Source organism: Gadus macrocephalus, chromosome 23 (genome assembly GCF_031168955.1).
Source record: "Gadus macrocephalus chromosome 23, ASM3116895v1".
In the NCBI taxonomy this organism is placed as follows: domain Eukaryota; kingdom Metazoa; phylum Chordata; class Actinopteri; order Gadiformes; family Gadidae; genus Gadus; species Gadus macrocephalus.
In genome coordinates this window covers 5,407,585-5,425,084 of record NC_082404.1, presented here as the reverse complement: position 1 = coordinate 5,425,084, position 17,500 = coordinate 5,407,585, and the positions used below count along the sequence as shown (strand labels likewise).

At 44.9% G+C, this 17,500-nt stretch overlaps 4 protein-coding genes and 1 long non-coding RNA gene across 7 annotated transcripts in view; 1 reads left to right on the top strand and 4 right to left on the bottom strand.

Moving 5' to 3' along the window:
• Positions 1-148, bottom strand: part of LOC132452402 (uncharacterized) — a 2,309-nt gene extending 2,161 nt beyond the window's left edge. The window contains exon 1 of the long non-coding RNA XR_009524316.1: positions 1-148. This exon is cut by the window's left edge and continues 739 nt beyond it. This is a non-coding gene — a long non-coding RNA (uncharacterized LOC132452402).
• The window catches only part of LOC132452396 (ensconsin-like), a 13,197-nt gene extending 7,625 nt beyond the window's left edge, over positions 1-5,572 (bottom strand). Inside the window, exons 1-4 of one of the 3 annotated variants that reach the window (XR_009524303.1) lie at positions 5,131-5,572; positions 4,271-4,486; positions 3,505-3,594; positions 2,675-2,835 (exon numbers count right to left, since the gene is read on the bottom strand). Coding sequence is in view for 1 of the 3 variants with exons in the window: in XM_060045013.1 (XP_059900996.1) it covers positions 2,675-2,835; positions 3,505-3,594; positions 4,271-4,307 (288 nt within the window). In the remaining 2 variants the exon portion in view is untranslated. The other 2 variants (XR_009524302.1, XM_060045013.1) reach the window with 2 other exon arrangements.
• Positions 5,573-5,717: 145 nt separating this feature from the next.
• Positions 5,718-10,902, bottom strand: eif1axb (eukaryotic translation initiation factor 1A X-linked b). Its single transcript, XM_060045014.1, has 7 exons — positions 10,729-10,902; positions 10,019-10,102; positions 9,509-9,612; positions 9,216-9,266; positions 8,625-8,706; positions 7,749-7,840; positions 5,718-6,404 (listed from the first exon to the last, which is right to left on the bottom strand). The coding sequence occupies exons 1-7, from the start codon at positions 10,742-10,744 to the stop codon at positions 6,399-6,401; spliced, it is 435 nt and encodes a 144-aa protein (XP_059900997.1). The 5' UTR covers positions 10,745-10,902; the 3' UTR covers positions 5,718-6,398.
• Positions 10,903-10,978: 76 nt separating this feature from the next.
• On the top strand, positions 10,979-14,635 carry si:dkey-226l10.6 (zinc finger and BTB domain-containing protein 14). The gene is made up of 2 exons (XM_060045012.1): positions 10,979-11,519; positions 11,732-14,635. Exons 1-2 carry the CDS (start codon positions 11,442-11,444, stop codon positions 12,815-12,817), a joined length of 1,164 nt encoding a protein of 387 aa, XP_059900995.1. The 5' UTR covers positions 10,979-11,441; the 3' UTR covers positions 12,818-14,635.
• Positions 14,636-16,362: 1,727 nt separating this feature from the next.
• Positions 16,363-17,500, bottom strand: part of rps6ka3b (ribosomal protein S6 kinase, polypeptide 3b) — a 16,289-nt gene continuing 15,151 nt past the window's right edge. Inside the window, 1 exon segment of the mRNA XM_060045016.1 lies at positions 16,363-17,500. This exon segment is cut by the window's right edge and continues 151 nt beyond it. The gene's annotated coding sequence lies outside the window, so the exon portion shown is untranslated.

Genomic DNA, 17,500 nt, shown 5'->3' with positions numbered 1-17,500 from the left:
GGTCCGTAACAGATGCACCCTCCCTCCTCTCTCCTCTTTCCTATCTCCCTTCTCCTCTACAGCAGACACGCCTAGGGTGCATCTCTGTGTGTGTGTGTGTGTGTGTGTGTGTGTGTGTGTGTGTGTGTGTGTGTGTGTATGTATATATATATATATATATATATATATATATATATATATATATATATATATATATATATATATATATATATATATATATATATATATATATATATATATATATATATATATATATATATATATATATATATATATGTGTGTGTGTGTGTGTGTGTGTGTGTGTGTGTGTGTGTGTGTGTGTGTGTGTGTGTGTGTGTGTGTGTTTATTTGTGTGTGTGTGTTTGTGTGCGTGTGTTGGGAAAGCTAGGGATGACAATGTATGGAGTCACAGGGGGATAGGGAAGGAAGTAGGAGGGGGCTGGGGGGAGATGGAGCGTTGGCGTGGAATCGATAAGGCGGGGAACAGAATTAATGAAGAAGCAGAGGAAGGGAGAGAGAAAACAGCCATGTAATGGGAGGAGAGGGTTATCCGGTTGGCCATCCATCCATTTTCCATGCATCCATCTATATAGTGTTAAACAAAAGGATTTGACCTAGATAAAGAGAGCTTGATCCACGGTGTGAATGTGCATAGGACGAACAAATAAACATGCAAGGTGCAGGCCTAATACTGCAACGCATCAAATGTTAGCTCTGTTCCACACAGCGCTCTATACACCAATCAATACGCACCTCAGGGTCACAAGAAATAACCATAAATTACTATTAAGAGTCTGTCTCTGAGATTTACTAATGAGGGTGTCCCTCTGGGAACCTTACACGATCCCCTCATGCTGGCCATCTCTGGATCATTTTCACATTCATCCTGAGGTGTATCGGGTAATAAATGTGTGCTCATCTATGACTGTGCACGTTACGGTTTCCAGTAAGTGTCCCAATAACAGGCTCACAGTGATGTCACTGTGGCCTCCCAGGAGAGACCAGCCAATCATTATGTCATTAAGAAATGCAAATGAGTGGGTTTGGAAATTAGGAGAGCTGTGTATTTGTACGTAAATACACACACCCAATCAATGAAAAACACACATACAGCCCTGCAGACATATAGATGGTCGCACACTGAGCTCTGCTCAAAACACATCAATCAATCAATTGCCACCCATCATATTAACCACAGAACCAGACCTCAGATCTAGACCTAAAATTAAATCTTCCTCCATGGCTCGTCTGGTGTGCGAATGGCTTATGAAAGCCATCATTGGTGGACCAGAGCAAGTTAGCCCAACCCAGTGAGAGGAGGGGAGGAAGAGGTCGATGATAACACAAGGAGATTTAGCTGGGAACATTAGGAGTTGGCCGTTACCCAGTAAGATTTAGCTGTTAAGAGAAGAGTTGGCATTAGCCCCCAACACCATGACATTTAGCTCCTAAACCAAAGCGAGGCAGCCCAACACTATAAAAAAACAGCAAGGAAGCCAAGTTAGATTATAACAATGAGATTACACGTATAGATTCAGCTTGTAATATGAGGAGAGTAAGCGCTTAACATTGAGAGAGTTAGTTCCAAACAAAGAGAGTTAGCTGGAGAGACATGAAGGGTTAGATAGTAGCTCATGGTTGGCTGGTAACACAAGGTTAGCATGTGATGAAGAGAGAGGGCTAGCAATGGTTCCCACATAGCAACAGATCCCATCGGGTTTGATATCCTTCAGTATCAACCCTGCTAAAACTGATGATAAAAGGCCTCCAAGAAGACCACATTGTTGTTGCGGATATTTTCAACGAAATAGAGCCAAAAGAAAAGTGGCCATGACCTCTATCTGTACAGTACAGCAGTGGTTTAACGTTACCTAGAGTGATGATAAAAAAAACTTGCAATAACCATAACGTAGAGGGATGTATCCACCCCGTACTACACTACCCAATGTTTTGTCCGAATCATTTACTCTGAAAGTATATTAATATACATCTGACCCCCTGCTCCACTGGGCATGGCAGCGTCACATCATGTAGCGTTGCGTCGTGCCTTAAGGAAACGCTCCTCTTATCGATACGAGCTGCTACACTGAGCCAGTCTGCTGCGCAGCCAACACGCAACAAAGTGCTAAAATAGACATGAAGTCTATTTTTACGGGCCTCGACGCGTCCCTCTATGAATAAAGAGGGATAAACTGTAAATGTGAAGAAACTGCGTGTTGTCCAAGATAGTATGAATGTTTGTATATCAATTATTTCAGTAATCTATAGATTAGTAGCGGAAGACGCATATTGCAGGGAGTAAAAAGGCCCTCTTGTCAAATTTGCTTATAAAGACATTTTCTAGCTGTCCCATTCCTGCATACGACAGCATTTTAGTCCGCTGAGGGTGTAAGCGGGGGTGCATCAAGACCCCAGCAGAGGGCTCAGCATGCATATAGGCTCCTCTCGCTCCGGAGGCCACGCTACGACGCTACGTCGGGTGGAGCAGGCCATAAGGCAACGCCGTCCTGCAAAGTCAGCTAACGGGAACTCAGACTCAGGCGTGTGGTGTCGGGGTCTGACTGCTTTGTGTCGTCTGCACTTCATCAAAGGCCTCAAATCACGGATTCCCCGGGCACAACAACCCCCACATCAGAGACGTTTCACAGGCTTTTGCCAGCGTTTGCCCTCTGACCTTCTCCTCCTCCTGCTGCAGCCTCCTCTTCTCCTCGGCGGCGGCGCGGCGCCTGGCCTCCTTCCTCCGCTGCTCCTCCAGCCTCCTCTCCCGCTCCTCCACGCAGCGGCCGCGCTGCTGCTCGGCACGCCGCTCCTTGTCACGCAGGAGCTCCGACAGCTCTGCGCACACACGCACACGCACACGCACACGCACACGCACACGCACACACACACACACACACACACACACACACACACACACACACACACACATATATCTAACCATTGCACGTCGTGCACAGTACACATATCCATGTCTATGCTAACACATCCACAGACACGTTTGTGCGCGTGTGTGCGTGTGTGTTAACGTGTGTTGAATTCACCAGTTGGCCAGTGGATTTTTGGGCAAAGGCTGTCTGTTGTAGCTTCCCTTTGGGGTTTTTTTGCTCAAAACAGGCTACCTGCCATCTGACAAATATGAACCAGGGCAGCATAGCGTGGAGGAACGGGTGTTCAAACTCCTAGTCCTAATGTACTGGGTTCGATCCCCATGCCCCACACACACATACTTTGAGCAAGAGGCCTAAGAAGCTTAATGAGGAGTCATGAGTAGGGTAGTTTATTATCAATAAACTATTGATTCATTGTAAATTAAACTGTGTAGATTAAATGCATATTAGTATAACTATTGTTCTTTAAAACGCCTGAATGTCTTCTTGCAATGCAATTTGCAAATGGAGTTCTGTTATATTATAACCTAAACTACAAGTGTATGACACATAATGTACATAGCGATTGATGACGCTGTGGGAGCAGTGATGACGCGTGTGGTGGTGATGCTCCTACCTGCTGGCGGAGTGCTGCCAGGACTGGCCAAGGCTCGGGACGGGGACGGGTTCCTATTGGTCAGGTGGCGCACTTGGGGAGGCGTCAGCACTGCATTTCCGAGAACCAGACAGAATGTCATTGTCGAGGGATGCTACTTTGTGCGCAAGGTAAATATGCAGGTTCTAAATGGAAATTGAGACACCCGTTCATCTCGTCAAGATGAAACACACAGGCGCTCCCATATTAACATCAGTCTCATGTGCGATGCTGTCAAGGTCACTGAGCATCATACATCCTCCACCGTCGACGCTTTATGTAGAATAACTCCGGTACCGCTTGTCATACGTCAGTTTAATGAATTTAGCAAGCTGTCACACACACAATGCCATTATACGTGCATGTGACCATCGCAGCCATTACAGCTCACTGTTCGTCAGGGCTGACACCCTTCGGTGATTCTGTTATACGCGTCAATATCGTCGATGTACGCAGAGGTGCGTTAAGCCGTCCAACACATGACCCTCTGCCAACAAGGTGCAGCTCTAGCCATGCAGAAATAAACAGATCACTCCACTGTTATTGATCACAGATGCACGTCAACAGCCAGGAGAAAAGAAAAATCCACTGAACCACACCCGACGGAATATTGAAAAAAAAGGTTATACAGATGTGCACACATGAATGCATTCATATTAAATGCATCCCTCGACACATTTTTTTGCCATTTTGTGACGTAGGCCCATAGCCTGAGCGGTAAGCCATACACCCCTGACATCTGTCTCACCTGTCCCCTCGTGGTGCGTCGGGGCCACGGTGGTCATCTCGGCGGGTCAGATTGTTCCTCCACCGGCCTCAATCACATCCACCCAAGAGCCCGCAACACTGACTCGATGCGGACACACGGCTCGATAAAAAGACTGCGGCAAGCAGGAGGAAGGAACGCCAAGAACTGAACAGGGACTTTATGCTAGAGAGCCAGAAAGAGGAATAGAGCGAGATGCTAGAGAGAGAGAGAGGGAGAGAGAGAGATACAGTGAGGCTCGAGAGAGACGAGGGAGGGAGGGGGGGTTGAGAGAATGAGCAGGGAGATAGAGGATGACAACAGAGGAAAACAAAGTCAACAAAACCCATTGAAGCGCGGACGCGTTGTGTAGCGCTGGATTTAGCAGCGCTTCATCCCAAATATACTCCCGCATCGATTCTAAGATTGGAGGCAGACTCGAGACCGAGCGCACGTGCCGGGAATCATTACGTCATTGGTTGGTTGGGTTATCGCCTCTATCCCACACACACAAACACGAAGTTTTCGATTAGGATTGCTTTACAAACAATTGAATTGCTTTCTAATTGACATACATGATGGGTGATGCAGCCTTTAAGATATTTCTAAATAATATATTATATAATCGGTCAACAGGAACCAACAAAACGACCTCGTTATAATACCGCCAATGCTTTTGTTGTTGCAGGCACGTCAGGCCAATGACCAATTAATAAACGACTTTTGATCACCGAAATGCGTCTCGACCCTCGTCATTTAAATGCATGGATTATTTCTAATGTCGAAAATTAATAACAAAAAATAGGAATTGTGTAGTCTTTGTTGTACGTTTGCAAAAACTCGACGTCATTGAGCTAGTTTACCTCAGTTGTACCCTTTTTTGGTAAATACATCCATATATCCAGGTGTACCTGTTCTTACTAAATACATCCATGGTATCCCACTATGACGGATTTATGGCTCAACATCGCTCCCTAGCGTGCATCAGCTCTATGATAAATTATCAAGGAGACAACCCCAATATGTGGAGTTAAGATCTTTATTGAAAACCGGTTGTAACATCGGTTCAAACATAGAACAGTTAATTGAGGGGAACAGTGTGCTCCCTATTAATCGAGGCAGCACCAACAGAACTTCAGGAGACAGCTGTGTCTTGCTACCATAAGGTGAGCAGAATAAAAACTAAAAAGATACACAAAATGTGGGACACAAAATAAGTATTTAGGATTACAGTAAGGGGGGGGGGCATTCATTTTGTTGCAACCAAAACAAAGTGTACTTCTGTTCTCCCTGCATGTCGGTTTTTTATGCAATACAACAGAACAAAAAAAAAAGTCAACAGCAAAAAAAGAAAAGCTTCAACCTCTCCATTCATGGATGACACCCATCTATCCCATGCAGAAATGTACATCATTATAATACATCGCAGTGCTTGCAATAAGACAAGCAATTGAATGGTTTATCTTTTTATTTGCGAATCCAGAGACTCTGTACTTGTTAGGAAATTCCACTTGTGGTGAAATCGATATAAATACATTAAAAAGATAGCGCATCGTAGCTCGTTGGCCAAACGGTGGTGTTCAGTCGTGGACAGTTACGGCAAACCTCGGGAGAGTAGTGATAGTGGCTTGCACGAGTGACGAAGAGACCATATATGGGTATGGTGGGAGTTGAATTTCCGTTTGCCCATTTTGGACAACAAGATTTAATGAATTTACCTCAAATAGTGCCACTCCAGATGTGGAGATCGGCCTCAGGTAACCTTTGACCCCCCAGTTCTAATTATGCAGCAGTTACCCAAGATTTACTTTGTTTCAATGTGAAAGTCTAGCCGGAAGAATACAATTAAGTTGTTCGCCAAAAGATAAGTTGTCAATGTCCATAATATATTTTTTTGACTCTTATGTTGAGGCATTTATATTGAGACATAAAATACATTTATTAAAACAGTAAACAAAACTAAATGATGGGAAGAAGATTCCAGAGACATACTGTTTGTTGTTGGACCGGTACATTGAGGACCTTATTAAAAAAAAAATATAGAAGTCGATGTGCGGTAATGGCTAGAGGAAAACAAAACACAACTGGAGCATCTCCAATGTCATTCCACCTCCCCCCTGGCAGCAGCCCTTTAGATCTGCAGGGGAGACAGAACACGCACACATTAATAACAGACATTACTCCTGTTGGCAACAGGGCTAATATACCATGGCTGCTATTGCCGCTCAAAGTGGACATCACTTAAATGACCAGTTAAATGCAGCTCAAAGGCTAGCGAGACGAACTCAAGACAATTCTGTCTGAGAAGTGGGAGGAGACCGTTAACAATGAGATAATCGTGGTACGGGGGAATCCATAACCGAAGGTTTTTATGATTGTTTTGGCTACAATAAAAATCGTGATGAGAACAGGCAGAAGGATTTAAATACGAAATGTATAGGCTGTGAATGAGGGTTCAATTAAAGCACATCCTGCTTCCTTGAATAGCTTTGGGCCTCAATATTTCAAATCGTAGTTAAGCAACAGTGTCGTACGCAAATTATACTAGCGGGAGCGTCAACCAAGTTGAGCCGTTTGTGGCGACACTATCCATGTGTAGCTCTGGCTAACGTGAGGGACACGAGATGCACGTTATCCTTTAACTGCATCTCCTGGCAAGGAAAATGTTACCAGGGCTTCAGCAATTGGTTGTTCAACCAACTCATATTATTACATGGACATCACTAAAGGCTTGGCCGTGGTTATAGCATTTACGGCTCTCATATTAGGGCAGATATTCAGGGTAAAGCATTTGATATCTTATTGGCCTTTCACACATGAACTCCGGATAAACTCAGGAGAATCCGGTCTGTGGATGCTCAGGAGTGCCCTTTAACACATGCAACCCGTAACTGGCGATAAGCCACATCAGACGTGTTAACACATAAACTCTGTATCCTCTAGGCGAGAGATAGCGCCTGGGTAGACCGTGTAGGAGGCAGGAAGCGAACCAAAACGATTACAGCGGAAGTCGCAAAGTTTTGCTTACATCACAGGGGAGGCTTCCAGCTCCATAATGCTGATATCAACTCTTGCCTGCAAAATACAGGCAAGAGTAAAGTATGATGCTACACTGTGTTCTCCTGGTTTGGCGGCAGTCACATGATAGAAATGCCATAAACACTCGCTTGTGGTGGATTCTCCGGCTCTCCGGACATTACACTAAGGGCCTGGCCGGGTAAACACATACAGCCCTTCTGGTACTATCTGGAGAATGTCCGGCCCACAGGGCATGTGTGAAGGCCTATTAGTGAGCCTACCCAGGGTTTATAAAAAAAAGGTACCAAATAAATATAACGCCGAGCAAAAAAAATAAACAGTGACCAAAAACATTGGTGACCCACCTGAACTCTTAAACCAGTAACATACATGTATAAATAAATATACTTGTATAAATACGTATATTAATACAAACAAGGGGTTTTTGGGGAGGGGAACTTACATCATCAATGTCTTCATCATCATCACCAATATCGTCAAACTGGATCTCATCATCATCCCCTGGTCCGAATGTGTCTGTCTCGTTGATTTTGGCTGGAGAAAAGCAGGGAGCACAGTGTTAGCTAAACAAGTACTTCACGAAATCCAGAGGGAAACCAAGCCATTGCAGATTATTCAGTGAAGAACAACCACCATGGATATGCAGTCATACAGGATGAACTCATCGTGTCCGATATTTGTGCCAAGAAAGGGATCAAACACCAATATCAAAAGCTGATTCACTGCAATTAACAGAGGTAACATTCGAATGTAACCTATGCCAAAAGTCAGTCTACTAGTAAATATCATTGATTCACTCAAGTCAGCACATGGACTCTACTCCTTATCCACTTTTACTCCAGGGCTTTGTGTGTGCAGGGTAGAGCTAGTCCCACAAATCATATTAAGTTTATGACCTAATATCTGATGACAGAGGAGCTACCATCTGGGTGAAATGGAATTTTCACTTCATATTTGTTTTGACCAATAATTGCTGGAGGCAGGGATCTGTAAGCACGCAATTGGCTACACAAACAGACTATGCGACAGCTTCATATTAACATGTAGACTGGCCACTATTCAAATACGCTTAAATAAACACTCATTAAAAGCCCCATCTGATGTTCATCCACTAGCAGAAATCAGTTTCTCTTCATTGGCATCGCTCGGTAACAAACAGGAAACCAGCCGTAGCTCCGCCCATTGGCAGTTTATGGCTTCCGGCCGAGCGTCTGCGGCTCTACGCCATCTATCCCGAGAAGTTCTTCTAGATCTGTTCAGGGCAGTGCTACGTGAGGCTGGCGCTCCAGCCAGGTGTGAGTGCGTGTCGGCCACTCACCATGCTCGGGCAGCTCTCCGTAGGCCTTCAAACTGCGGGCCTCGTCTGCGTTGTACTTCAGGATGACGTCGGCCTTGTTGTCCTGAGGGAGGAAGAGAACAGCAGTCGCTCAGCATCACGTACAGTCAGGAGGCTACTTTGCAACACAACACCGGTTTCACACTGAACGATAGTGAAGGACACGCCACACATTTGCTGAATTCCTCCTATTTATTATTTTACAACATCGGTTGTCAGCAGGACTCGGACTGGGTAGCATCTGTGTTTATTTGGTCGTCATAAATTCCCAGAACTGGACCGTTAATGGTAAAATGGGCCCTGATAATTGTAATGAAACTTGCGAAGCCAGTGCCTTGGACTGATTAATAGCTAGCTCAGAATTGTGCATATTACCATTCAAGGAAAGTAGCCATTTTAGAGTATTTTTTTGCTAAAGGATGCAACCCCTGCTTCGAAATTAAAACTATTTTGCAATTTGGGTTGATATGACCATGACCAATTCAAGTGTACAGAATCAAATGCTTCGTTAACAGCCATATCAAAATGTATTTATGTTATTTTTTAACTATTCATACTGTAATTGGTACATACCTGGTAATCTCTCAATCCCACCAGAATGATATCTGATGTGTTTATCCACACCTAGAAGAGATTGCCAGAAGGGGATGGAAGAGAAACAAACATATTTATACAACAGGTTCAACCTATGACACTGACAAAGAAAATATATATATAACAGATAAACATGTATAAAGAGAGGGTGAACCCCGTGCCCCCCTTACAGAGCCATTGAGTCCACGGCTAACTGATGACAAAGTGTTGAGCTGGCACTGCGCCCAGGGCTGTGTCCTAGGAGAGAGGTGCAACTGGACAGGAATTCATACCTTTTTCCGGAGTTTTCCTCTGATATGACAAAGCCGCTTGACTCCATCAAAGCACATGGCTTCCAGACGACCGTTCCCAAGCATTTTTATCACCTGAGCATATTCTGGACAACGCAGAGAGAAAATACAGAAGAATTAGGTTGGTGAACTAAAATGGGCCTTACAATGAGACCCATCAGCGGAATATTAAGAGTGAGGCAAGTTCTAGTTCCGAACTAAAGTAGGCCTTACAATGCGTCCATAAGAGGAATATTAAGGGGGCTGGAGGGAGGGTCTTGTTCATTCTGAACGTACACACTTTTAAAAACAAATGGTTCCAACTAGATTGTACTTGAGCATAGAAAAAGTCAGGGGACATTCACATCTTAAGACATAAATAAAATAATATTTAAGACATTTCGCAATAGTATGAATCAAAGTTGAAACAATGCTTTGACAATTTCCCATGTTGTTCCCATGTTAACTGACAGTTTCTGTGAATGAATGACATCTCATGGGGACGAAACTTACCCTGGCCATCCTCTTTAAACACCAGCTCCCTCTTCTCGGACTCATTCTCGTTCTTACCACGTCGCCTGTTCTTTCCTCCCTTTCCTGTCAAAGTGGGAAAAGAGGGGTATTAGAGTGGACTTAACAAATTTAATATATATTGACTCATTAATCCATCAGTTCATGTACACAACCAACATCCATTCCTAATCAAGATTGTAGATTTGGAACATGAAAAAAACTCAGAGTGCATCAGCAGCAACGTGTAATTCTGGCCCGATTGTCCCGGAGGTCAATGTAAATGATCATAGATGGACTTAATTAAATGTACATTTAACAGCCGGGGGTGGGGTTTCACAATGTAGCCAAGAGGCTAGTCACGGCTAGCTCTTCAAGCTAGTTTGAGCCTCACAATGGTTGATCTGAATGATGGTGTTTGTGTGTGTGGGGGGGCTAACATCCACTTTCTCATGATACACCCGTAAAGACAAGCCTCACCGTGTCCGTCGGGGACCACAACTCAAGACACTCGACGATTTGAACGAAAGTCGATACAAAAAGCTGTCTTCTAAAGAGCCGATCGCTCTCCGACACAGGGGTTAGCTATAGCATTAGCAGGCTGGTGTCACGTTTTCACTGCGTGTGTCTGACACGGCGGACCGAAAACAGCGGCAAAGACCTCCGCACCGCCACGCAGACTCCTAACTTAACACCACTTCACATGTCTTTACCTTTATTCTTGGGCATATTCCTGACCGGTCGTGTTGAAGAGACGCAGTCGACAAGGATAAGTCAGCGTTGTTCTGTACTGTTTACTGGAATGAGCTAAGTAGAGCTACTTTGAACTAGGAATGGTAGTCACTGCTAGCGCCGCCGGTTCACGCATGCGTCGGTCGCACCATTCAAATACGAGGTGCTTTATTAAAACGTTAGTTTTTAGACAAAACATGGACGCTAAATCCTTTGGGAGGTGGGAGGGAATAAACGACGTTTCTGTGATGGTATGACTTGTGAATTACGTTAACCGCGTAGGGTTGTTCGTTTTTTTCTAGTGAAAAGCTGTTATAGTGGTGAATACTATAGTATATGAGTTGATATAGTAGTGTATTCTTATTTGGTGAATATAGTGTATTCTTGACAGGACACGTCTCATTCATCCATCGCACCAGAGGGCGGTCTGCTGCAGGAGTCCGACTCTATTCAATAATATACACACAATAATTATTTTCCAGAATAACCTTTTCCTTTAAGTGCAAGCCTAGACAAAATGGTCCACTATTTACTGTTTCAGTTATTTCTAAGATATATTCAAATGCACATTTTGCTCTTTGGTTTTTACAATACTATATTCCATATACGTGAGATTAGAGAAGCGTATAGTGCGAATTAAAGCACTTTTGGTGAGCTAGGTTTATGTAGGGGTTGTTTCTAGTTAGCAGCAACGATGGCTGACTACAGCACTAGGGTGCTGACTTCTGATTGGGTACAGAACGCTTACTCAAGTGAAGATCTTCTGAGTGTGGTAAGAAAAAATAAGTTATGATGTGTTCATTAATGCACCATATTTATTCTGAAGTAACTACAGATGGACACTTTATCAGTACCATCTGTACTGCAGTGTATACACACACAGACACACAGACAGACACGCATACCATGTATCTTAGTAATCATACGTATACATCAATAAAATGATATGATTGCTAACAACACGTGGTTTACTTCTTCATTAAGGATGCTTCTGAGTGTCTACTTGGAGTATGTGGGGTAGCAGACGAAGAGGAATCCTCTTCAGCGAGTGTGGAGAATGGAACCTGGGACCCCTTTGGAATGGACCAGGTTAGGATGATCAGAATAGAGGGCACGCATCCAGAGTGGTGCCAGGAGGTGAGAGGCGATGGCGTCGACCACGACACCGACAGGCTGGAGGCAGCGTACGCCCTGCCCTCGGAGGACCAGGGCACACACTTTATGGGTGAGGGGATGACCGTGGGAGACTCCATGGAGGAGCCGGAGGAGCCCCTCGTAGGGTACGCCGACCTGGCGACGGAGGGGGACAGTTATGAGTTCGTGTGTCCAACCGCAGAGGAGTCCAAGCCTCCCACAGGCAGGGAACACCTGCGACGGCCCTTGGCTAAAAAGATCGGAAAGTACGGCGCGCCGTTGGGGCAGAGGCGACCGGACGCCGACAGCACGGCCTGTAACGACCTCCAAAGCTCACAGAGCCCGACCGGCGGCGGAGGGATCACCAGCGAGGCGCACAGGACGGACCCGAGGACCAAGGCGGTGGTGTGCGGCCTGTGTCCGCCGCCGGGCAAGGTGTTTAAGAACATGGCGGGCTTCTCCGTGCACCTGAAACAGCTGCACCACAACGGCTTGGGGAAGAGCTTCTTCTGCGGCATGTGCCAGAAGCACTGCCGTAACCAGCTGGTCCTGGACGACCACATAAGGCGGCACGCCAGCAAGGCGGCCGTCTTCCAGTGCCCCCTGTGCTCCTTCAAGGCCCCCGGCAAGATCAGGAAGAGAGGGGTCAAGGGTCGCTTCGGGATCAGGGTCCACTTTGAGAAGGAGCACCCGGGGATCGTTCCCGAGTGCAAGATCTGCGAGAAGGACTTCCGGAACTTGGACTCGTACCTGAAGGACCAGGTCAGGCACATCGGGGTCACTCCGTTCTACTGCCCCGAGTGCCAGATCTACGAGATGACAGAGAGGGGCCTGCTGGTGCATATGAGGAACCACAACAAGGAGAAGGGGCGTGGGCATGGGGAGAGGGAGGAGGTGGGAGAGGAATCCCCCACAGGAGGCTTAGACTGTTACTGACATTACAATGTGATGTTAGTGAGTCCCTCAGACCCAGGACAGACGCCAGTAGATATGCTCTGACATCATCTGTCCCTATAGTAGGGCTGAACGATTAATCGAATCGAGGAACTTAATAAATTATAAAAATCACACATTAAATCGCAATCGCAATATTGGTACAAATAATTGCAATTCGATTATTTCCCCAAATCGTTCAGCCCCACCCAATAGCCTTACAAAAGTGACTTTTCACTTTGGACTTTGCACTATTATTTATTTACTGTCTTACATACCTACCTACACACTTACTATGTATGTACTTAGTACATACGTAAAAACATACGTCCTAATGCAACTGGTTCGGGTAAATAATGGTCCATCAGTCAGCTGAAGCCATATCTTAAGGACATACATTTTGCACCTTTTATTTCATTTCATCCTTTGTGTTGGCCCCTCAGATAAACTTTGTTCCTAATTCCTTTAGGTCTGTGGTTTTGTGGCGTCAATGATGCAGTCTGAGTGTTTTCAATGGAGATGTCCATTACTGTTTGACCAGCTCAAGTTTATTGACAAGTTGATGTTTTTTCCACTCAGTTCTGTTGAGTGGTTTGGTTTTGTAATTGTAACTTATGGCGGTTGCCTGGTCGGTTTTCTATGGTTCATGTTTTTGATATGGGTTTGTACATTCCATTTATTTTTCTTTAAGATAGCACTTTGACTTTAGCACATCACACTACAACGTTTTGTAATGTAGTATTGACAATTTGGCCCTAAAACTAAAATTATATTAATGTTCAGCCCTAATATGACTGGACCAAGAAAAGGTGTACCGGATGCAAGAGTTCATCGTTCAATTTCCAAGCTTAAAGCTAATGGGAATTGAACTTCTAAGTCGGGCAGGTGGAGACGATGTAGGGATTTAATGTTGCCTTTTTCCCCTTAAGCTTCATTGTACACAGCCCCTCAAACTTAAAATAATGTTTTTTTGTCCTTTGTCATTTTGCACCTTTGAAGCCTTAATAAAGGTTTGTTCATATTTAACTACATATAAATATTTCTGAATGATGAGATGAAATTACTTGACCATTTATACATCTATCAACTTCCTTCAGTGGTTAGCCGAAATACATTAGATTTTCTGCCCATTGTTAGCATTCCACATCCTTCTCCCACAATAATCACTTGATAAAATCGGTTAATGCGTTATTATAACATTAATAACAGAACACCATTCAGTGTTGGCACAGTGGAGGCTTGCTTGGGTCTTTCTCTTTTCTGGCCAGGTGGGAAATCCTGGTTCCTGCTCAGGTCATTCGGTGACGGCCAGAACAATGGTAATATAAAAGCACTTGAACAAACTATATTTATTGATTTGTTCCTTGGAACCCAGGTTTAACGAAAAGGAAAAACAACTCCAAAACAACATTTGAAGTGCAAATTCAGAAGCACTCCTTATAAGTGTGGGCCCTTTCAAGGCACAAGATATTTGAAATTGAATAAGCTGGTCAATAAAACAACATTTCCTATTTTTTGTCAAAGACCTTTTTTTATTTTCAATACAAAGTCTGACTCTCACTGCAGATATAAAAATGGAGAGTTCGACTAGCAGCAGGGCTAAATAAAATACACAAAGTGGTGTGGGAACCTCTGGAGGTCAAATGAGCGATGAAGGGGAACACAAGTTAGCCCCAAAGGGAGAAAAAGAAATTCCTCTATTCATAGTCAACGAGAAAGAAAAAAATCATTCAACAATCATTACTTACACTCCTTCCCCAAATATGTACACTAAATGATGATTGAGGTGAAGATGCTATGCACATTATATACCCTATTATTTATATATATTTATAAAATAAATTTGCAAAGAATTTTTTTTTTGTTTGTTTTTCTCCCATGTTATACAGATACATCCCTTTATGTTACCAAACATTCAAATGACTTACAGAGAGTGAGCGAGGCTTGAGATTACCACAGCATTAGGTTTGATGCATTTTATCGAACCAATAAGCTTAGCTATTAAGCAGGAGGGAGTTCTTGAAGTCCAAGACATAGTTGGGTCTTCGCTAACCGGATCTAGGTTGGCATGAGCCATGGATTGATTGTCTGCTCAGAATACAATGGCTGCTATGTCTCAGACTGTGGGAGCTTTGCCCAGTAGCATAGGCACAGACAGGTCCAGGACTGGGTTACAGTAATGGTAGATTAAACGTGGTAAGGCTGGCATAATTCTGTGATTTCGTTATTGCTACAAATCACCTGTGGAAACGACCCCAGAACTTGCAATGTTTTGATGCTGCGTACAAGGACTGTGTTTACGGTAAGTGCCATAGACTTCCACTGTGGTCTCCAAACACATTGAAACATATAACATAGCCTCACTGTCAACATAGGTCACAGCTGTTTGGAGTGCCCTTGAGCAAGATCCTGAATCCCACCGTCGTTTTAAGGGAGGTCCCTTTGTCCTATGGTCTACGGCCCAGTGTAGGGATGTGCGTGAAATGTGGATTTTTCCCTCAGGGTTTACCTACAACATTCAAGTCGTTCTAATTAGTTAGTGGGTCAACTATAAGTGGACTCCTGTCTCCTGCTAATCAAGTTGATGAGCTTTATAGCTATCTGACGATGACGATGATGACGATACCTTAAGGACCCATCACTGCTACACATTCAGCTGTTTGACAGACAGGAGTTTGGAAGGTTACGACTTCCACATCATTCCTAATACCAACAGGAACACCATACAACGTGCAACAGCATGTGCCTTAAAACAAAATACATAATCCTAGAGAGAGCGTCACACAGTGTACTCCTGCACACACACACACACACACACACACACACACACACACACACACACACACACACACACACACACACACACACACACACACACACACACACACACACACACACACAGGAAAGCAACATAGTGATGGAATGGAAACACTCGTACAGCCTGGGTTTCAAGCATTTTGTGGTTGCTATTTAATACAGTAGAAATTACACTAACGTTGCCTGTCATTTCCTTTGGAAGGGTTGGCGTCCCTGGTGAGACGCCGCTCTGCCTGCTCGCCGCCCGGCTGTTCCTATGCCTACACCGGCCCACCAGGTGTGCTTGTGTCTAAAGCAGCTCCAGCTGAGCATCGAGAGAGAAACAATAGATAGCATTGTCTTTTCATTTCATAGAAACCTGAGTTGCCTAACGCATATTTACACTTCAGTCCCCCGTCCCGTCCCCCTCCTCCCTAACCCCGACCCTGTCACACACACACACACATATGGACACCGTTGGCTCTGGCCTTGGGCATCGAGTGGGGGAGAAGGTTCGGATCCCCTCCTGCCTTTTGTTCTACACCCCTGTCCCTCGTCCTCTCTTGAGTCTGCCATTTTCAGCCGGTGGTGGAAATGGTTCCCCCGTGCATACGCTCCACAGCCCCGTGGCCCTTCAGAGGCCAGTTTGGGGCCGAGGGTGACGTCGATGATTGGAGGCTGTGATGGGCTAGAAGGGTTGACCAGATTCTTTACATGGGGTAGAACAGGCATGGCCTCCATGTTCTATATTCATGTCGGCTGGGCCAATTTCATGCATCTTTTTGGCTCATTTATCAATTTGACGCCTAACCTTCCCTCACAGGGTTGGGTACACCAACCCTCTGATTTGCAACTAGCTTAACAGCAGAAAGGCCGAGAGCTTGGGAGCAACGATGCAAGGAGGGTGAGCGATATTTTTGTTAAGCCGAATTGCCAAGTTGCACTTTCCAAGTTTCCACGGTGCAAATGAACGCAGCGAATAGCGAGGCCTATTCAATCAGCCAATGAGGGTTCAGGGGCTGACTTCAATACACTTGCTCTGACTCTATATGCTGACAGGGTCACCACCAGAGGCTGCTTGAGGCTTTTAAATGCATGATATAACTCCTCAGTACAATACATAGGTATAATAACATTGATTGTAGGTCTTTGAAATGCATACATGAGATTAATGATACGCTATTGTATAATGTTCCTCAATATTTGGGAATAAATACAGCACGTTTGATGTTGTCTTGGTTTGTCCTGACCTTAAGAGTCTCTGGTTTCAAGAAGGCAAGGCTTGATTGTCCGAAACAGGGACTGAGAAGACACCACGCTAGTTAAGAGACGGAAAGGATTTATTTTCCCTTTCAGCTTTTAGCTGCTAATAGCTCCTTTCAGTCAGCTAATAACTGTCTCTTTACAGCTAGCTGCTAACTAGCTCCTTTCAGCTAGCTGCTAATAGCTCCTTCCAGTAAGCTACAAATGAGCTCCTCTCAGCTAGCCGCTAACTTTTAGCTCCTTTCAGCCATTTGCTAATGCGCTCATGTCGGTAGCTATTTGATCGCTCACCTCTCCGGCCCAGCTGTCTGTTCTGGAACGCAGAGGGCTAGCATGGATTCTAACAAGGCTACAGTAAGACAAAATATTTTTTTCGGAATGGCCCACGGCGGTCCGGGCCCCGGGAGAGAGAGAGAGGGGGAGTGGGAGGGGGAGAGAGAGGGGAGGGAGACAGAGAGGCTGTTTTGATTCGTTATCTTTTTGGCGTCAAAGGTTGCTAGGTCCATCAGTAGTCTGTCCTGAGACCTGCCGGGTCCGACGGGAGCTCAGATCGAGGTCAGAGTGGGGGTGCTCAGGAATGGAGGCGGCGGCGGCGGCGGGTAAGGGGGGGGGGGGGGGGGGGGTGAT